Genomic DNA, 23,289 nt, shown 5'->3' on the forward strand with positions numbered 1-23,289 from the left:
ACAGCATAAGACAGTCTTTGTTTATTAGACCAGAGTGATTTCATTCATTCATCGTCATCTCACAAAGAGTACAATGATCGAGTACGTGGCTCCATTGACAAAGCAACAATAAATTGCTCACAAAAATATTCCAGTACAATTATCCTCAAACGTGACGTCTCGTTTCTCTGCACCTACGTTATTTCACCCCGCACAAAATCAGGTCCATTAAAACAAAATCGGGAAAATCCCATAAAACAAAGTATGTATTCACGATGAAATCAAGTGTTCCGCCAGGGGGCAATTAGACGTGAGGTTAACGTAGACGCAGGTACTATAAATATACTATTTGCAGTGGGTCAGGTAAAACGTCATTTCCTCGGAACAGAAGGAAATTTTCCTTCGATGCTCGTTTCCGTGTGGTCACGCGTATGCGATCGACGTCACTACACTCGTCACGAGACGCCTGGCTGAGCGGCATTTGGGAACTCCCGTGCGCACTCGTGTGAATTCCGTTGATCTCCCTTAATGGTTCATTCCACTCTCACCGTGAATTCCCCGGGTACAGGTTTGTCGACGCAATCGCCGCCGTGATCCCGTATAGAGGCGCGAGAGATATCGTCCGCTTGTACTTACTTTCTTCGTTTGAACCAGCGAATTGCAACCAACGATTTCAACTGTCTAAGTAATCCATACTGGCCTATGATGGTTAATCATCGTCCTGGATCGTTCATTGAAAGAATACGGTCACATTGATCCACGCGTGCTTCGCGCTATTATGGTCCCGGGAATTCCGAGTCCAGGTGATACGTGAGGAAGTATAACGATGTAAAACGTTCGTCATCAATGTCGCTTCGCTCAAACTTCGCTAAAACTTTGTTCAAGTGTACCGATGAGTGGATAATAATATAGAATACCAAACTATAAATCTGATCCTTTCATTCTAAAATTATTTCAAATTAACCAGAGATATATTTTATTTTATTTTTGTGTATATTATGGTACATGTAAATGATTTACAAAAACATTTTAACATTTTGAAACCATCTAATGCCATTCGATAATTATTATAATTTTATCACTATCATATATAATAATTCCCATTATAACATTATACTTAGTAAAACCTAATTTTTCTTGCCTTTGATCAGCAAATCCTCCTAAAATATTTAAAAGAAATTAGAGTTCTGTAAGTTTATATTGTATTTGTAACAGTATTCAACAGGTGAATTCCATCAAATGAAAGAGACAAAGGACTAATGATGCCTTATTTTACCGATAATCTTATAAATGCACATTAAAATTAGTGTCATACCATCTATATAAGACTATGAAAAAAAACAAACTATTATATAAAAAATACATGTTACTAATATTTTATTTTGTAATTTAGAATACGTAGCCATATGAATATATATTTTTAAGCAGTTTTTAATTAGATTCGATGTGTGTTGCCGTGTATTCTATTACTTTTTAGAATCTGCATCATTGTTTTTAGTACCCACTTTTAGCAGGTCTACTAGCGATCGAAGTAAATTAACTATCTACGTTTTAAGAGCACAAAATATGTGAACATGTATTTAACTAAAAATATAATTAAAAATAGATTTAATTTTTATTTTATTACTATTGTTGTAAATTAATTCGAATAAATATGAACTTAAATCTATATCTACAGTTTGATTATGTCATAATACACCAGAAAATATTTTTTAAACCTTCTTATTTATTTTCAAAACTTTTACCCTCCTTTTAAATTGTTATGCGTTTAGTAATTATTTGTAATTAAATCAAGAAATTATTGCCATACGACTGGTTACGATCGGACATATTTTAGACTGCACAATACCGCCAAGCCGGAAATGCCTCGGTGGCCTTGTTTTTATCTGTAGATCCTAGATAAAGAATACAGAATTCCATAGATCTCAACGATATTTTGCGTACGTATACGGCGATCATACGCGCCTTGATCCCGCCGCCGAGGTTCTAAATGAGACGAGATCTTACTTTCATGCATCAAGGTCCCTCTAAGAGCACGGAAATGGAGTGGCACTTGCTCTGCATCAGGACAATAAAACGTTCATTTACATGTAATCCGGCAATTCATTAACTACTCATTAAGGAATAATGACCAAATTTATTCAATTTTTTATTAATTGAAATGATGTTGATTCCTTAACAAGTTTTCCTGTGTAGCTGCAGGATTCAATATCATTTGTAGCAGATGACTGCGAAGAAGATTAGTACCTAATTAAATGTAAATTGTTTGCTCTTTATTGTTCAAAAACTTTATTAACGCAACTTTATTGGCCAATCACGTTGTTCATTAAATATCTTAATACTGAAGTTTATGAAATGTTTTTTTTCCGAGTTGCGGGCAGTAAAAAATGTTTATACCACTTCAGTACTTTTTTCCGCCGATACCCTTAATTTTATGGTTAAATATATATAATAAGAATTATTAAAGCAGTACATGTGTCTTAAGAGCAAAATAAATTCTGAACAAATTGACAAACGTAAGTGTATTATTTGCTAGTTTCTACTGATTGAATACTTAATAATAATAAAATGGTAGCCGCTGTTAAAAAGAATTTCGACCAGAAGCTGAAATGTACTTCAAACACGTACTTTCAACGTGTAAACTCAAACAAGTAAGTATTTATGAAATTACATTCACACGACACATTTCTCTTAGAATGGAGTAGACGATTTATGAATACCGTATACAACGAAATGAAAAGAGGATAGAGATGTACGACGGAAAGGAAAAAAAAATCGAAGACATCGATACGTCCCACTGCTGGAAGCACAATTCCCCGCGGGAAATGTTAAATGCTTGTGTTTTCACTTGATAAACACACTACCTTCACAAAATACACTTGCATATTTTATTCGAGACATTTTAATAATAGGAATCTGGGATTGATAGCGCGTGCAGGACGCAGGCTTATCAAGAAATTTCTTTAGTTAAGTAGAAATGTTTACGGCACACGTAACACCAATACGTCAAATAGATCTTTATATGACGTCTGGTTGTTGGAATGGTGTCACTTGAATTTATATAATAGTTATTAGACTGCATTCGTTCATGGATATTCACATATTTTACATAATCAAAATATGAAAGCCGGGATTTAATAAAAACCAATAACAATCGTATTGAATATTATTGTGTACGATGTATCAATATTTAAATGACGGCAGTTCTAATACGATATTAAGTAAAGTATATTATTCAATGAAGTTGCACGGCAACGCCATCCTGAATGGTAATGACTCATCCATCATCGAATTAAAACGTGGACCTTGATCCTGATGCTCAACGATTTTACCATGAACTGCATTATGTTACTTGTTCCATACTGGAGGAAAATAAAATTCAAAGGAAACGGAACGGAAACATATAATTATTTGGTGAGGCGTGAACGTTTCTTGCACGATCTATGTAAACGTTTTCAGGTAGATATCTCTTCGAAACTCATTGATTTCTCTGGGAACTTGGTAACGCAACGATTCTGTTTACGGTTCTTATTAGCAATGATTTATCCTTCTGCAGCTAATCCGAGTGATTTCAACAATATTCAATTACATCGCGGACATTTAACGCGAACGGAATGAATAGCGTCTGGAAAATATTAATCTGTCTCTTCGATGCAATCAACGCCAACACTGTTGCAATGATCTTGTTTTCTTTGTTCGCTACATAAGGGCCAGTTTCTAGCTAGTTGCCCCTTTTTCTTACCTTGTTGTAGCCCATGTCAGGCGTGGCTGATAATTGTCTCCGCTGATGGACACATACATATACAGGGTGAGTCACCTAACGTTTTCACCTCAAATATCTTTGTTGTTTTTAATGATACGTCAAATGTTTCTTAAAGACAAAGTTGAATGGCCCAATGAGGCTCACACGATAACAAAAAATTTTTGGTTTTTGATGACCTTGAATCACCTTGAACAATTATAGTCACTGAATTCTTAATGAAAGGGACTATCGTTGTAGGTGTTTAAAAAAGGGTGATTCCATTTTTATTTCATTTGTTAAAGATATCAAGGTCACCTTCATTTTGTTTAAATCACCCTTTTTTATCTTTCATTAGGAATTCAGTGACTGCAATTATTCAAGGTCATTCAAGATTACGGACAGACAAAACGTATAAGATTTAAAATATGAAAGCAGAATACGTTGATCACGAGTGAGACTTGTAGTAAACAGACTACGGTCCTGCAATGTTATTGAATGTTTTCAAACATCCTCTAGCCGATTACGCTGCAATTTATTTACTATCAGTGTGTTTCCAAAGTCTTATTCAATGACTGAAAGGTGTGACATGATAATTGTAGGCCCGATTGCTTTATGAAAAAAGGTACCCTGAGCGAAATCTCCCTTCTAGGCAGACTTTTATTAATATCTACAAGTTGTTTAGAAGTACTGGAAGTGTAGATGTAAGAAAGTGTAAACGCAAGAATCCCACGACTAATGAAGACAATGAATATAATATTTCAGCAGCTATAGCTGTCAATCCACCTGTGAGTACGAGAAAAATTATCCGAGAAGCAAGGATGAGTTTTCTCTGTCCATGACCTTGAATCACCTTGAACAATTATAGTCACTGAATTCCCAATGAAAGGCACTATCATTGTAGTTGTTTAAAAAAGGGTGATTCCATTTTTGAAAAATTAAGATGACCTTGATATCTCTATAAAAAAATGACAAAAACAGACATTTTTTAGTATCGTGTGAGCCCCATTGAACCATTCAACTTTGTCCTTAAGATATTTGACGTATCTTTAAAAACAACAAAGATATTTCAGGTGCAAACGTTAGGTGACTCAACCTGTATATTCTTCTTTTTTTCATGGAAAATTTTCCTCATAGCAAACCGACATATCTATCAGACATAAAAAGGTCACCTAGAGGCGGCTAATGAGACATCCTTGGGGAAAAACTAAATACAATTAGTGGTACGCCTCGTATTTCTCATGAACGAGATCCTTCCCCGCGGTATTTCGCAATATTTCTTTTTATTAAGTGATTCACGACCGCGGCTTAGGATTATCGTTGATCAACGCGTCTACGAAACTTGCGATTCTAGTCGGTTTTATCGAAAAGACAACAGTTCTCGTTTTGTGGCGATGAATGAAAAAAAAGTTATGAATTTTGCGTTATTTTGTGAATAGACTGCGAATTTTTCTGCATTTGTAGGGTACATAGTTGTCTAAAATTCAGTATATAGTAAAGGAGTTTAATAAATTTTAGTACGGATTCTCTTCAAATTTCTGCTTGTTTCTAATATCTATGAGTAAATCTTTAAAGATTGATGTTTACTTTAAGATCCGCAGTCTAGGCATGAAATACGACTCGATGAGGCGTTCTCTGTCTGTTACAGAAAATTAACACGATTTGTCTTCGACAATGTATTGAATCTCCAACGTGATATTACGCACAGACCATTTTCAAGAAACAAAGTGAAATTATTCGTTAATTAGTAGGTTTACGGCTAATAAAGATCAGTACTTTTTTACTAAAAATTTAACGCTTTTCGATATTTTGGCATAAAAAATATAGCGTTCCATTTAAAAAAATAAAGTTGACCTTGAAATCTCCGAAACGCCTTCACTTACATAAAAAATATATGCATTACATAATATATCCCTCAAAACCATACAACTTTTCTATAAAAAGTTTTTTCATACAATGTATACTTTAGAAGTTATTCAGGGTGAACAAATTGCATGGACTACCATGTGTATACATATGTTTCAATGGATTTGGAATGAAATGCTCGTCACTTTTTGTCGTTATGTAAATTTGAACAAGTTGTAAAATAAAGTTATAACAATTTTGTGTGTTATAAACAAATTGTGTTTTGGACAATTTGTTATCACCATATTATTGTTATCAAACCAAAGGTTCTGTCTATCTCTTACGGTTAACAAGGTATACTGAAAAAGACGAAAAATTCGGCAAACTTTGAGGGGTGATTTCACCTCTTTAATGCGAGATTCGGCTGATAAAAATTGTTCCTTCCATAACTTGATGTCCTCTACAATCGAATGATGGGCACCATCGACGAAATTAAACTATCGACTAATGATTATTTAGCCGCAACATACTATTGACTATTTAGTCGATAGTTTTTAGTCAACTGAAATTTAGCTTTATAGGTTATGTATAGGTTATGTCATCAACTTTTCAGCACCATTCGTGTATTTACCTTTTGGAAATGTATTAGTTCATAGATAGAATAGTTTTTTTAAACAATTACTAATATTCGATTTTTTGTAAGCTATTTAATATTGGCACTTAAAAAATTAACTGCTCTAAATTTTTTATGAAAATCAATTAGGTTATAAGGAATAATTTGCACAGTTCTTGGTAATGCATAAAAAAATATATGGAAAAATTAAAATTCGTTTGCATCGCGAAGAAAATAATCAAGATCCAGTCAACTGCGATCAATAGCTCGATAGTTCGAGCGTGTCGTTTGAAGTGACTAAATTAGTACTTCCTAATTAGTAAGTAGTAACTTCAAGCGACTAATATTAGTCGCCTGAAAGTAATCGCTTCAAGCGACTAATATTAGTCGACTGAAAGTAGTCGCTTCAAGCGACTAATATTATTCGCCTGAAGTTAGTCGCTTCAAGCGACTAAGGTAGTCGACGATTGAAAAAATTAGTCGACTGAAAGTAGTCGTTGGTTACTATCGACTTAGTCGATAGTTTTTAGTCGATGGTGCCCATCACTACTACAATCCCACAAAGTTTCATCATGATGGCTCAATTCTAGCCGGCTATCTTCTACAATCAGGACAGGCAGGTGAATACAGTAGCCCCGTGTGAACAAATGGGTGAGTCATTCTAATCAGTTACAGTTCCTTAAATACTCTTCGTCCATATAAAAAGCAGCATTGTAATGGGCAGAGGGGGGAGTGGGTTTTATTTTCAATAACAATCCAAGCTGCGGCTCGTGGCGGATACAAACACGGAGACTGACAGCAGCGCTGCACCTTGCCATTCACAGCACCGATTATTGATTCCAATCGAATTTTTCTCCGTCTATCTCGTTTTTTTTTTGTCATACAGATTTTACGCTGGCTCTACCGTCTGTAGATAGACAATAGGTTATACAATAGCCGGATAATTAGTTCCCTAATGCAAATCGATCGATTAGAAACGAGCCTTGAACGGGACGTAGCAACTGACGCCATGCGGGGGCTCGATTATGGTAATTACACTGGTAATAAACTCGTCCATTCGGAATCGTACTTTTAATAACAACGTTCGATTGCGTGATCGCACAGAGTCTCGTTCGTCAGGGGCGTGGTGTTGTGGGCACAGGGCTCATCCAAAACTGTTTCAAGTCCAGGACATGGCGCGCGCAAGCGCGATGAAAATCCACTTTCGAACGAGATAATCGGCTCTATAGGGTCTAAATTGCGTCAAGAAGTCGTTCCCCCCTCGGATGCGCGTGATATTCTCCGAAGATAGACAAACGCCAAGACTAAGTGGACCGTTTTAATCACGCTTTCACGACGGGGATAATTATCGAGCTTCTTTGACTCAGTTCCGAGAGAAAAAACCCGAAATACAGGAATATCTTCCGTATTATCCTTCCTCCTGCACAAATGATCGAAGTATGAAAAGGAAGGGTCACATAACCTATAATACAAACGTATACCGGCGTCACGCTTGCTAAGATGGACCCGACTGCAATGAATCAATTCGAGAAGCTGATAGGCAGGGAAAATTTCGCCACGTGGATGTTTGCTGTACAAACGTAACTGTAAAATGAAGACTTATGGGGCTGTGTATGATGCAAAGGAGATGACTCGTGCATGTGCGAAGATCATTCTGACTTTAGAGAAGCAGAAGTATACACATGTTCAACGCATACTCACCCCAAAAGAAGCATGAGAAAAACTAGAAAGGACCTTTGACGATACTGGATTCACGAGCAAGGTAAATTTACTTAAAACCTTAACGTCAACTCGCCTCATGGAATGCAATTCCATAGAAGACTTCGTATCACCAAAGGATTCTTATTCTATTACATTTTGGAAGAAGAACAGGAAGACCTACAACAGACTGTCGAGGAGGCGTTAATATGACCTTTGGCGGCAATCTGTAGACTGGAAAATGTGAAAAAGAAAGGAGAGGGAGCGTTTCGTCCTGGGCCTGCTAGTAAACTCGTCAGTAAGGCTACCTATCAGACCCTGTCTTAGACGTATATATATAAACGAGGAAGGCTTCAAGTAGTTGCGGGAAAGGTGTCCCTCGGTAGACCTCTGGTGGCGAATGTAGGAGGTTGTGCCGCCACAGACCTAATCGTCAAAAATAGTTAAAAGCTATAAACTGCGAACACGATGCGTTGATTTTTAACAAGACGTCAGAATGAGTGCAGGGAATCCTAGGTATTTTTAACTAAATAGGTGCTGAAAAGACAATTTGCAGGCAAGAAGGAGCTAACATACAAAGCGAGGCTTGTAATACGTGGTTGTACATAAACTTAAGGAGTGGACTACTTCGAAACATATTCCCCCACTGTGAGATACAGTTCAATAAGGTATTTATTGGCTCTTGCAACAAAGGAAAAATTGGATATCATCCACATGAATGGGACTACAGTATATTTAAATAGCAAAATTGAGGAAGACATTTATGTACGTATTTCGGTACTGAAAACTAGTTTGTCGTCTACTATGCAGTCAAATTTTAATTCCAAAAACTTGTATCCAACTGTGAGGGTTAGGAAGGTAGTGTAAGAGAATTAGTTTCTGAAAGAATTAACTGGGGAAAGGAATATGAAAGAATAATCAACGATTTAAAATGAGGAATCGGATGAAATGAATCGATATTTCGATATTTATTCCAACCTATGTACATGAAAAGTTGACACCTTCGATCCAAGTGATTTTCAACTCGGAGAAAAAAGAGTCTATGTCTGATTATGTCGATCGCACACTATTACAATGGACACCAGTGAGTAATTCGGTGTTCCCGCGTAATTGTACGCCCAGACGTATTACACGATCGGAGACAATACCGCGATTAAATCGCACGCGCGGAAAACATGCAGGACAATGGTGCAATAGCTGGATACACTTTGCTCGATGAGATACATAAGTATATCTATGTTTCGTGTGTTGTACCCTGTACCGTTCAGCCTTGTAACTTTATCTCCGTACAATGTACATAAATCGCGAAACACGAAACATGTGAGGTCCGTGAAGTTAAGACCCTCAAATGCAAAATTTTATAAAAGCAAACAGTATTCGTTTGTCCACGATTTTTCGATGTTTGTCCACCCAAAATTTTCGTTTGTCCACCCTTAAAGAAAAAGTTATAAACAAATTAAGAATATGATATCAATACTCCCACGAATATTTTTCCTTCATTTCTAACTGGGATATGATTGTCAACGATATGTCCACGTTTGTCCATTCAGCAGAATCGAATTGTTAACAAAAAAAAAACACGAAAAAATAACATTTAATATTAACGGCGACAAACTAAAATTTTTGGTGGACAAACGTGGACAAATCATGGACAAACTAATTACAGTGCTCAGTTTAGAGAAAATGCAATAAGAAATGCTCAGAGCGATCATATCTAATTATTTATGTTTTTTTTGTTAATAATTCGATTCTGCTGTGTGGACAAACGAAAATTTGGGGTGGATAAACGAGGACATATCGTGAATAATCATATCCCAGTTAGAAATGAAGGAAAAATGTTCGTGAGAGTATTGATATCATATTCTTAATTTGTTTATAACTTTTTTTTGAAGGGTGGATAAACGAAAATTTTGGTTGGACAAATGTGGACAAATCGTAAACAAACGAATACTGTTGGGTTTTCATAAAACTTTGCATTTGGCGGTGTTAACTTCACAGACCTAAACATGTGTATAGTTCGTCCGAAAAGGTTCCAGATAATTTAACGAAAAGTTTTTATATTTTACGTGATTTCAAAATATTCTGATCGACTTTGTGGAATTCTTCTTGAAGTATGATATACAGAATGATCTGTTATTGCTGATATAATTGTCTAGTTATATCGTTGTTTAGACAGGTGGTTCTCGGTGATCGAGAAAGTTTCTCTTGAAAATCGATCTGATATGCACGCGTGCTGTGTTTAGAACAAGTAGAAATGGAAAGTAATGAACAGACATATTGCTAGCGTATTATTTAATAGCACGTGTATTCAACAAATTTTCTCTCAAAAACGAATTCTCAATTATAAAAATTTATTCTGAATTATTATATAGTTTTTTTAGTAGAGTCACCCTCTTATTAGCTTATTGACAGCATTATTAGTATCTTTTATAGAAAAAAGAATCATTACGAGAAATTCTCAGACAAACTGAGTAAATGAAGAACCTGTACATTGAACGGTGTTCTTAATCGTTCACTTTTGTTAGATAATATCTGATTACGCATTACGTATCCGTTAGGGATACTTAATGACCCCCTGTTAATGTTTATCGTATTAATATTCATTATAGTGGGTGTGTAAACCACCGGGATTCATAAGTGACTGATTAACATGTATCCGAGAGCTGCCCACGTATAAGCGAACTGATCCGGTGCATAGTGATACTATCGTTTGATAGATAATCAATCAATATCGGACACACAGCGGTTTCATAAATCATGGCGGCACATGCGTGGTACGTAACTATTTGTGTGATACATGTTAATTAGAAAGAAAATTGGTAAATACAATCAAAGATGTTTTCTGAAACATGAGTTACATACTGGAATATATACAAATGATAAAATGTGTCGTTGAGCTGATAATAACAATCGTTTTCAAGCGAATACTGTCAACGATTTTTTCATCTATTGGTCAAGTTAAAAAATATTATTCAAATACAAATTCAGCTTCGGTATCTTTTGAAAAATTCGATAGCGTATTAAGGAGATTAAGAATTTCATTTAAAACGAGGTTTCCTTTTGTCTTCAGTAACTTTTAGTAACTTAATTTCGGGTACTCTTAGTTTTGTCATCAGATAAACTGTTACAAAGTAAAATCTAACTGGATATACACGAAATAAAATGCTTTTGAAAAAATGCTTAATCACAAAAATGAGAATATTATTATATAGTATATGATAAATTCAATGATATAAACTATGAAACTGCTTCAACAATCTTTGTTTTCACGTTCCAACGTGTATTTGTATAAATCGAATTCAAACATACGCTCGACGTTAACACTAAGTCTACCAAAGCAGTCAAAATGACTGGTTCGTAAACACCCCTAAACATCATCGAAAAAGGAGTGTATTTTCTGAGATTCTTCAGAACTTTTATTGCAACACGCAAGTAAAGAAGTTCGTTAATTTATCGATTCGTCCTTATATTTTTAACAAGCTGTCCCTTTTATTAATGTGCCAACGTTCATGTTCAGCAGTTCCAGGGTCAACATCGCATTTCGCGATGCACCCCGTGAAACTAATCATGGATTACATTCATCCCCTTTCACGAACCATCAGCAGTAAACTACATCCGCAATTTCGTGTGCCTCATTAATAACCGAACCACGGAAACGGGAGAGGAAATCTTTTTTAATCAGAGAATGGTTGCACGTTGAATCAATCGAAACGGAACTGCATGAGAAATACTACAAGCACCCACGCACACTCCTGAAACGTTATCTTTCCGACTGCATTCTACTATGAATTCTACCAGGTATCCACCGCAAGATCAAGAATTCGTAACATCACATTCCGCGCGTGAAACAGAGAAAAATATACGAAACGAAGAAAGAAAAGGAACGACTAGAAGGTTCACCCGACAGGCACACTGTACGCAAAACGATCGTACGAGAGCGGACTTTTCCACAAAAGAAACGAAACCTTTTCCTTTCTTTTTTTGTTTCATTGAATGAGGTCTAGGTGAGTTCAATGCCTCTACCTCTCTCTTTTCATCCATGGAACAGAGTGCCGCGAGTGGCAATGTGTTCGGACAGGCTACCGTCTAACAAGACATGCACTCGATAGCTCCCGCGATTACTCACGTCCGGGCGAGGCGATTAACGCGAAACAGAAAGCAATTCGACCTCGGCCGGAACCAAACTCAAGGACCAATTATCCAGCGACTGGTAAGATCATTTTGCGATCTCCGCCAAGCCCGACGGATATCTAACGAAGGATTCGTTTCACCCGTCGACGCTGGTCCGGTGTTTCGCTCGAAATCTTTTAGACTGAAGCTGCGACCCAACTCTCTTTGGCTATCTTTGTCATTGTGACTGGTCTTTGCGGATTACCTTCAGCCGACTGACTAATTCTTCCTGGACACGATGACGGGAACGTGGAAACAGAAGGGACTGCGATAGGACTTCTTACTGTTACCTGGATCCACGGGTACTCGAGACTTGAGTACTCGGATAGAGGACACCGGGAACGGTTGTCACGTGTTTTAAATGGCAATTTTTTCTCTCTAATTATTAAGTATTTAAATATGTTCTTCATAGTAATAGAAACAGTAGGTATTTGTGATTTTAAAAAAAATACTAATGTAATGCCAGCGTCAATACCTGTTGGTTTGTTGTTAATTAGGATAATGTAGCATGTGACAACACGATGACGGGAACGTGGAAACAGAAGGAACTGCGATAGGACTTGTTACTGATACTTGGATCCACGGGTACTCGAGACTTGAGTACTTGGATAGAGGACACCGGGAACGGTTGTCACGTGTTTTAAATGGCAATTTTTTCTCTCTAATTATTAAGTATTTAAATATGTTCTTCGTAGTAATAGAAACAGTAGGTATTTTTGATTTAAAAAAAAATATTAATGTAATGCCAGCGTCAATGCTTGTCGGTTTGCTGTTAATTAGGATAATGTAGCATGTGACAACCAGCCTCACGTTAGGGTTGATTGCCTCACGCTACAATTGTTTGTCACAGGTATCGTAAATGGTAAGATTTTTGTAAAAATACAGGAATGAGTTGTTCTAAACAAATTTCTTTGCAAAAGTAGTATTGGAGTGTGTAATATGTATAATGTAAATGAATTTGAGATTCTTACAAGAATTCTGCTTATTTCGATGTATCTAAATTAAAACTTTTTTTACAAGAAGTACTGGTTTTATGTGTTACCTCCGTGTTTTTTCGTTCACCATGTTTATTTGTAAGTATAGTAAGTATAGTAGACTATTATACTTGTAACAACCATCCCACTTGTCATAAAGTAGAAAAATGGATTACAATACTACAACGGAGGAAAATGTTGATAAAACTCTAGGAAAAACTTCTATTTCAGAGCATGCAGTTTATGTTAGTATACCAGAAACTTCACAGTAACACGCTACATAGTGGACAGAAAACGAAAAAGAGATCAAGAAATTATTACTCGAGTGAACGGAAATAGAATTTTTCCATAAGTGACAAGAAATAATGAAAAACAATTCGTATAACAAACACTTACTTATGAAAAAGAGTACATTTTATGCCTTTTAATGAGTCTGTCTGACGTTTAGTAGCGAAATTATACGAAATGGGACAATCAACCCGTGTGACAATTAGCCCCAGTCTTTCCTATCTACTCAATTGGAGATAAATATTTACAAGAAAGAATCACCCACCGATCTTGATGATTTTTTACTATATTGTGAAAGTCATCACCCTGCGTTGTGTTGTGGTTTTACTTGGCGATCGTTGTTTATTAAAAAGTTATTAACAAAAACATTGATTCGAAACAGTTTATTTAGTTTTGTTTATTCGTTTACATTTGTTTTGATTTTTTCGAAAAATTTTCAGAAACGATATTTTTCTAGATACTTACTACATTTCAAGTAAGGAAGGTAGTATCAGTCGTGTCAATGATTTCCATATCAATGATTAAGGGTTGTTTGCTGTGACAAATTCAGGAGAACCTTCCGCGTCCGTGTTGATCGGGAGACAGGATCAGCTGAATATGAAGGTAGGAATGTTAATTCATCAATATTTCCCAAGACTCATCGATTTTTATTTTTGCTCACACCTGCCGGCCGTTACGAATTGATCAACGACGAAGGAGTTCTGACTACTGGAGAACACGGTAATCCGGCTAATCGATACCAGTATAATTATTATATCGATGTTGTTCAATTCATGGAATCTCGTGGATTACCATAGAAAAATACGTTCATTCCGTCGATCAATAACGATTCACGTATTGAACTGGATCTAACAAGTCCCCTCGGATTCTTTGTAATTATGCCATTGGGGAAAAATGTATGGACGCGGGTGAATAACCAGATACGTGTTGCAAGTAAATCCCCGCGATCTGCACGCTCGGTGACGACATTTGCATCACCTGTTCGTCGCGCTATATTTAGACACTTGTGATGTAGTAAATCTCCGGATGATTCATTGGCAATTTTGTCGACGTGTTCGGGACTTCTTCGCGTTCGAATTGTCTTGTTTTGTCGCTACACCGATCAAAACACAGTAAACCCACTTGTGTGTAAAGACGATGAGAAATTTGTTCGTAAATAACTTCAATTTTTTTTTTGTTCTTGTTCATATTCAGAATATTTTCACGGTCGATACTGCGTGTACTATCGAAGTCGAACTCTCTCGGTTCTACAATGCGGGAGATCACTCTGGGACTGACGGGCTAACAATGAGCGTGTCAATGGCACGAGGGGCACTCTGTCAGAGCACCGAGAGGATTTTAATAATTACGAGGGCTCGGCTTGCGGTGTTCGACCACAGACAACTTCGGTAGATTCGGAACACAAATGACCTGTGACTGCCATAAGTACGCGACAGTTAATTTTACAATACCATATTGTATAGTCGTGCAATATCAGTATGTGGAGGAGCATTTCTGTAAAATGTGAAATGTATCAACGTCATACTAAAAATGTAAAATAAACTTAAGGGGTGTCCCAACTTTGACGGGTCGAAAGAATCGATTTTTTCTTTTTCACATTTTCTCAAGGCTTAATACTTTAAAACCATAATCCCAAAAGAATTTTGCCTGATTCGAAATAATAAGGAAGTTATTAGCTTTTAACCAAAGCGGCGCGCCGCGGCATGCAGGTTCAAATCGAAACTTTATACGCGTTTTTTCTGAATACGACATTTTTATAAATGGCTGCCACGATATCTCAAAGACTATTTGTCGGAGTGACTTGAAATTATGTAGGCATATTCATTAGGTGCATAGTTCTCTCATGTATTAGAATGAAGTTGATATTTGCAAAATTCGAATATTGCAATTTGAAAATTTGAATACGCGAAAATCGGTACTTTTCTGCAAGACTGCCATTTTTTTTATTCTTCAATATTTTTTCGTCATTCTAGTACTGGCGATACCCACGTTCACACAGATTAAGAATCATTCTCAATTGTTTATTTGAGATAACGTAGACTTTTTCTTAGGCAACCCCGGAAAATTACAATAACTTTTAATCTGTACTACATTTTCAAATGAAAAAAGTCAAGTTAACCTATTAATGTATACGAATTCATAGAGAAAAGTTTAACATCGATATACCTCATAGTTCTTTCTACAAAAATTCCTGAATTTAGATCCCTTAAGAAATACATTAGATACTAAACATCTTAATACTTGTAAAATGTTTAATGCAATGTATTTGATTGCGGTATACAACGTTGTAGAAAATTAGAGAACCGAACTGGATGACTAGTGTTGTCTCCTAAAGGTTTTATTTTAGTAAAGGGAGGGTTAGTACCCTTGAATAAAATAAAACCACTACGAAACGCTAAGTGTTAATCAAGGAAAAGCCTTTTGGAATTTATACCGTGTGGTGATAATATTTGAGGTGAATATTATAACAAACAACAATTAAAGAAGTAACGTAACGATAAATTATGAAAAACTGTTATATCAGTTATAAAAATCTCTTTTTCTTTTTATGTATCAAGTATACATCTCTCGAATATACATAGTTGCAGCTACATAATTGAACAACCAATTTGCATACTGGCGTGTATTTATGATTCTCAAATACTAGCTTAGAATCATTATTAATGGACCAACCGAGCGCCTTCCGATCGAACACATAACATTAACCATTAACCTGTCTATTTACAGTTAAATATAATCTAAATATTTACTAGTTCTGACAACTTCTGTCACCATTCATTTAGACGGAAGTGATCGACGATATATCTATTAAAACATCGGCCTCAATCTAACGTACCTATATGTATTTCGCCAGTAAGAAACCAGTTCGCGATTCGACGGCATTCCACCAATGACCTACGATTTCATTTGGGCCGATTTGTGTCCAATGTTTGTCCTTGACTCGGCGTATATCCTATCAATTCGTGGCTCTCCGAGAGGACGTTAGGTGACAAGGAAGTTCTTTCACTTTTACGTGTCTGACCAGAAGTACCGGTACACAGGTTTTAGCACTTGTTTGTGGGTTAACACCTTGAGAACAGGTGCCTTTCACACGAAACTTAGCGAAAGCGACCGTTGTAATATTAATAACTAATAATGTTAGTAATTTAAATAATTAACGGAAGTACTATTAAGAAACGTTGCCTTTGCACTGCGCCAAAACACGATTTTACAGTACATCTCACAACAATAAAACCATCTTAAAATTTTGATCGAATCAAGTATATCGTTTGTTGCAGGGTATTGAAAGGCAGTATTCCACTACAAAGAGAAACTGAAAAGACTATGAGAAACTGACAAGACTATGAAACAGTTTTGTTAGTTTAACCAAAAAGTAATCGATTTCTGCAGTAGATGTTTTTTTTTTCGTTTTATAGTTTTTTTATTTCGATACGAAGCATTGCTCCTAATTAATAAACTATATTGTACATATTGTAAAAGTTGCCACTTCAACGTATCGCACAGTGAGCCAAATAGCAATTCTGGCGACGAATAAATAAAAAACTGAATATTCTTAGAATCGGAAAATTTCGGTTTTACTTGCGTCTTAGGTAGTCAGTGACTACCTGTCTATCATAAAATTGTAGGAGATCTTATGGGACAGGCGGTGTGTGGAGACGTTTCTCCTATTCGCCTGGGTTTTTGGTAGCGGCCGCTAGGTGGCAAGTTATCTTGCAAGCGGGGGGCTCCGCTGAGGAGCAACTTGATGGGACACCAAGTCGGATTCAAGTCGATCAAGTCAGATGACGTCACACGACCTCGGCTCGCGGCGACGGTATCTAATCCCTATAAGCCTTCGACGACCGACGCTCGGGTTAGAATGTAACACACAGAACGAATCACCCATGAATAAAAATTTAAACTTTTACTCCTTTCAGTGTACTTTCTTTACAATGTTATGAATAAATGTAGGAGATTCTCCTGATGAAAATAAGTCCAAACCCGACATAAATCGGACTATTTTTAAGAACATACAATTTGTATCGCGACAGAGTGTATGAGTAAACATTTAAACTTTTACTCCTTTCAGTGTAGTTTCTTTAAAATGTTCTGAATAAGTGTAGAAGATTCTCCTAATAAAAATAAGTCCAATGTTTAAAAAGTCCCAATTTTAATCGATTTTCCATGGAATGATCCTCATAGTTATTAGCCCCATGTTGACACTTCTAACAGTTTTATTTTTCTAAAAAGAAACCGATGGAAAATTTAATCCATGCGTTTTGGAACTTATCAAGCCAAAATTCAAGTCAAAATATTATTAATCATTGTCGAAGTTAGTGTTTCATCGTGTTGGGCACATGTAAATCTACCACAAATCCGCAATATCACTAGTAGTAACTAATAAAATTGAAAAAATGTTCCTCGAAAAGAACTTTTAAATCTGAAAAAAAAAACATTTTTATTTTCTGTAAGAATTCTTTGCCTTCTGGAATGAAATAAATGAAGTAAGAATCAGACTTTATTGCACAAAATTGAAATGTATGAAAGAACTCGATTCTATCCTGTACTGAACATTAACGTTATTTACAAGCAATGCAAGCCAAATGACATAAGCGTTACTTGGTAACGAAGTTATCTCAGAAATTACGATCATTTAGTTTCCTTGAAATATTTTTTATTTTCTTTTGAGATAACAGTACGGTTACCGTAATTGGTGTTCAATTGCTTGTAAATAATTTTCTGATTATTTCCTACATGTTCACTTCATTGCTCTTGAATTATAAGGAATCCGTTTGTAATGTTCAGTCAACAAAGTTTATCAACATAATGAAATAAAGGTAAATATGTATTTAGTATTTATTGATCTGATGATTTGGGTATACAATCATTATACGATCCGAATTGCAATTTTCTGGTTGGTATATACAGATTTACACTATTGTTCACGAATATTCGAACACTTTCGTACTTTCGATAGACTACCCTTCGAATATTTTCCTGTATTGGTGTCTACAATAGAATAACATTATACATTATCTGCGAAACATAAAGAATTTATTTGTTATTTGAAAAATCCTTCACCTTCGGATTGCATCATTTATAAAAATCTGATAGGCAGACTAAATCGTGCATTCAATTTTGATACACATTTGACAAGCTTTTTTAAATAAGCAATTTAAATTTCTAATCTGTTTAGACTGTAAGAAAATAACAAGTTGGTTTGATTCGTTAATTTACATATTTTTATCCACAGTTACTGCTGTTCTACCAGGTATCCAAATACGCGTGACCAACAGTGTCGAGTACGCAAAGCTATAGAGGCCGCGTGTTTGTTTATGTGACATTGTCTCTTTTCGTTTCCATATCTAGTACAGCGAGTAACATTAGTGAATGCGCAACTCATCGTTCGTCAATTGATTCAAGGTATACGTGATACGAATCACATTTCCCTTTTACGCTTTGGAACTGATAAGTGCATCGATTTCAACAAAATGATCCCGATAGTTGGAGTGGCGGTCGTAGTTGGTATAATAGCAGCTTGTGTTGGACCACTTTACTATTGCAAAACATCGAATAAATTTCATGGTGAGTGTGACAACAAACGAGAATCTCTAATCATTTTCAAGATATTGTGGTAAATAGTCTTATAATTGCCCGATAAATTTGAACAACCTCCGTGTTTGAATGTTCGTCTTATACTAATGTCCGCAGTAAATACATCATCAAAGATTGCATGCTCATCGTCACGAGTACCTACCGTTTATGTTTTGACGGTCTCAAAGTCGTTCATAGATAGAGTACGAGTGTAGGTGTAATTGTAAGAACAATTACGAGCTGTTGGTTATTTAGTTTAGTTAGGTTACTTAGACTTAAACTTTCGTCCGCTACTGTACACCTGTTTGCTCGAATAAGAACAGTGTGCTTGTTAAACGGGAACGAATTTTTAGACAGAAGCGAGACGATCGAGAGCGAATCGCCTATGATTCATATCAAGTTATTGTATCCGCATCGAGGTCAGCTCTCGCACGACACCCTCTCGGATGCTTACGACAGTAGACGGAATTCTATCGATTCGAATGATGCTAAGGAAATGAAGCAGGTGGTGCAAGAAACGAAACCGGTTCCATCGAAGGAAACACAAATTGTTCCTGTGAAACCACCCCGTCGTGACCGACGCAGGTACTGACTTTCTCAAACATAAAAATGTATATTATGTCCAAATTCCATGAGAAACTGCTTTAAATTTCTCAGATACATCTCATATTTCCTTTATTTCAATGACATTTATTCATCAACATTTTTCTGATTTGCAAAAGCGTAAGTTTCAATTCCTGAGAGTTCTATATGAATTCCGTAATTGCACAAAATGGGTCGATTCGTTGCATTTTTAATCCAAGGAACTGACATATTGACAAAGAATAAAAATTTTCTAATTTTGCAATGTTCTATTTTATTATTTTCTATGATTAAATATTATTCCTTGCATTCATAATCATGACTGAATAATATTTTTAGTTTGATATCTATTAATTCGAGAAATATTTTAGAGTATCGGCGAACATGTGGTCGTCTGCGTTAAAAAACCAGTTGGACCAAATCACAAACGAGTCTACGGATGTGTCTGGTGGAACTACGAAAATTATGCGTGCACAAATCGAAGTGAACCCTTCTGCGCCGAGTAACCAGGAGGCTTCTGACTCGCTTGGGTATAAGTCACTTCATCCTGGTGATCGGATCTCACCGGAACTGGTCGACGGTCAGAGTCATACGAACGATGAAAGAGCGAGGAGACTGTCATCGGCTGTTGTAAAGAAGTGGAAGAATCTGAAGAAGAATTTAATGTGCTCGAGGTTGTTTACTAATCAGTACCTGTATTTGGAAAACACAACATTCTATTAGGTCCACCGATAAATAATTCATTATACATATTTCGTCACCAAATTGGCAACATAATTTAAACCTAGAACACCTTTTCGCAGTTATATTTTTAAAGCTGGCTGCTAAACATAGTGGATTACTTACTGGTACCGATACCGATACCACCGTACATGCAACGGACATCCGTGTCATGTTCAGTTCATATTCGATTCTCCTACGTCCATGTTTAACATCCCTAGGATGTGCTCAAGACTTCAATTTCGGATGTTCTAGGAATGTCTGTTTCTTAAATCTTACGAATATTCTTACGACTTATGTTTCGGATGTTCTAGAAATGTCCGTCTCGAAAGTCCTACGGATGTTCTTAAGACTTAAATTTCGCATGTTCTAGGAATGTCTGTTTCTTAAGTCTTACGAATATTCTTAGGACTTATGTTTCGGATGTTCTAGAAACATCCGTCTCGAAAGTCCTACGGATGTTCCCAAGACTCAAATTTCGGATGTTCTATAAACGTCCGTCTCGAGAGTCCTACGGATGTTCCCAAGACTTAAATTTCGGATGTTCTATAAACGTCCGTCTCGAGAGTCCTACGGATGTTCCGAAGACTTAAATTTCGCATGTTCTAGGAATGTCTGTTTCTTAAATCTTACGAATATTCTTAGGACTTATGTTTCGGATGTTCTAGAAATGTCCGTCTCGAAAGTCCTACGGATGTTCCCATGACTTAAATCTCGCATGTTCTAGGAATGTCTGTTTCTTAAATCTTACGAATATCCTTAGGACATATGTTTCGGATGTTCTAGAAACATCTGTCTCGAAAGTCCTACGGATGTTCCGAAGACTCAAATTTCGGATGTTCTATAAACGTCCGTCTCGAGAGTCCTACGGATGTTCCCAAGACTTAAATTTCGGATGTTCTAGGAATGTCTGTTTCTTAAGTCTTACGAATATTCTTAGGACTTATGTTTCGGATGTTCTAGAAACGTCCGTCTCGAGAGTCCTACGGATGTTCCCAAGACTTAAATTTCGGATGTTCTATAAACGTCCGTCTCGAGAGTCCTACGGATGTTCCGAAGACTTAAATTTCGCATGTTCTAGGAATGTCTGTTTAAGTCTTACGAATGTTCGTAGGATTTAAATGTTTAATGGTTTCGTTTCGTAATTTTGGCCCAATTTCATTCCGTGCAAGGTGTCATTCTTAGAAAATCAATAGAGAAGTGTAACGACACTGGTGGTTTTGTACGGAAACCTCAGGAAATTTGAAAAACATTTGTTTACTCAAACTGTCTTTAACCAGCACAGAACCAGTATTTTGCTTTCAATCAGATAAATAAAAAAAAATACAATGTACACACAGATCATACCCCCCAAACCTATATTTTTATTATAATTCCTTATGGGAAATTTAACCTTTTATTTATTAACAGAAACTACCTTAACTACAACCTTGCAAACCACAGCTAGTTGAGACATCTCCCACCTCCAATGACATGAATCGAATATTTAACATAAACCCTACGATGTCATTTAATTGCTTCGATGCCAGTTTAAGTGGTAAAAATTCCGATATTTATTGCTATCTATCTCACAAACCCGGAGTTTCCACACAAAACCGTATGCATGTCAGTCGACTCTCCTTTTCACGTAGAATTGACCGAGGTATCTCATTCCAAAAAGTTCTAACTTTATAAAAAACCGCACGAACTTATTGGACAACCTAATACAATCTGATTTCCCCACGTCTGCAACATGTTAACATAGAAAATTTCTTCCTAGGACCAAGAAAGCCATGATATTAAGAGATTCCGAAAGCGACGAGACACAAAGACTTAACCTTCCGGTTCCAGCTTCCGTCCAGCGTGCTCCAGCGGCGCAATCGACGATGCTTCAGAAAACTCGACTGGTTGACGTGTCGACATCGACCCGAATAAGCGGTAACATTCAAACCGACCAATATTCTATGAAGCAGAACAATAACAACGAGAACAACGAATCGAGAATGCGGTCCTCCGATCAGGCAAATCCAAGACCAGAAGCGTTAGACGGCATGGTGTCGTTGATAAAACGTCGATCCGTAAACGGAAAGTCGATCGTCGACGTTAGGATCGATGGTCTGGTGATGAATCAGTCGGAATTATTGGATCTTTTCGAAGTAACCAGGAGCAAAAGTCGTTCAGCTTCCATCGTGACGACGGAGGAAGCTTCGATAATCTCCATCAAATTCCATCGACGCAGGAACAGTACCGAGTCGATGCATAGCAAAGATAATTCCTTCCTCGAGGACTCGTTAGTGAAGTTCCAGAAAAGTATACTGGAAGTGTTCAAGGATCTATCGTTCTCCAGATTGTTCGGATCGCGTGAGCAATCGAGAAATTCGAATCCTGCGACTCCGTCTATTCAGATCTCGAATTATACGAGAATGTTATACGGTTCTAGAAACGAAACGTCGTATAAAAAATATCATTAAGATATAGAGGACCTTCCCCAGTTGGGTCCACGAGCAAAGGACACTCCTGCTCGATGGTAAAGATTACCTAAGATTACTTAAGATTTTCTCGAAGGAAAGCCGTACGGCATATTCTAAGAACAATTCATTTATTGTTCGTTTCCGCGAATCAGAACAGGAATCCTTTCAAAGATTCTTGATTCAGTTCGCAGTACCGGGAATTAATATGTTGTTAATACAGCGCGCGCACGGGGGTTTTTGCGAAAATTCTTGTGATCGAAGTGTCGCGTTGGCAGTCTGTAATTAATAAGGAAGAAGACGATTTATGACTCGAACGTGGAAATAATAATTAATCGGATCGACAGAATTTACACTTACACAAAAATGTTTTAGTCTGTGACAATAACGATCGCATCGATGTTGTGTTCACTCCATTGTTAATACGTGCAGTATTTATCCCCATAAAATTAAGATTTCTAGTCCATTGTTAATACGTGTAGTATTTATCCCTATAAAATTAAGATTTCTAGTCCGTAGTTAATAACAATCGAATAAATGTGAACCTTGCATTGCTTAAGAGTGTAAGTTAATGAACTTTTTATTCGTGTACGACCATATTAATATGAACGTTTGATCGACGATTTTCATAGTTTTACGTGATATTGTGACAGGAACTGT

The 23,289-nt window shown here is 36.5% G+C and overlaps 1 protein-coding gene across 1 annotated transcript; it reads left to right on the forward strand.

The window, feature by feature from the left end:
• The first annotated feature begins 18,677 nt into the window (after positions 1 to 18,677).
• LOC107193879 lies at positions 18,678 to 22,632 on the forward strand. The gene is made up of 5 exons (XM_015583413.1): positions 18,678 to 18,709; positions 18,791 to 18,871; positions 19,234 to 19,465; positions 19,834 to 20,136; positions 21,942 to 22,632. Exons 3-5 carry the CDS (start codon positions 19,266 to 19,268, stop codon positions 22,630 to 22,632), a joined length of 1,194 nt encoding a protein of 397 aa, XP_015438899.1. The 5' UTR covers positions 18,678 to 18,709; positions 18,791 to 18,871; positions 19,234 to 19,265.
• Positions 22,633 to 23,289: the final 657 nt, after the last annotated feature.

This window comes from Dufourea novaeangliae, unplaced genomic scaffold (assembly GCF_001272555.1).
Source record: "Dufourea novaeangliae isolate 0120121106 unplaced genomic scaffold, ASM127255v1 scaffold34, whole genome shotgun sequence".
Classification (NCBI taxonomy): Eukaryota; Metazoa; Arthropoda; class Insecta; order Hymenoptera; family Halictidae; genus Dufourea; species Dufourea novaeangliae.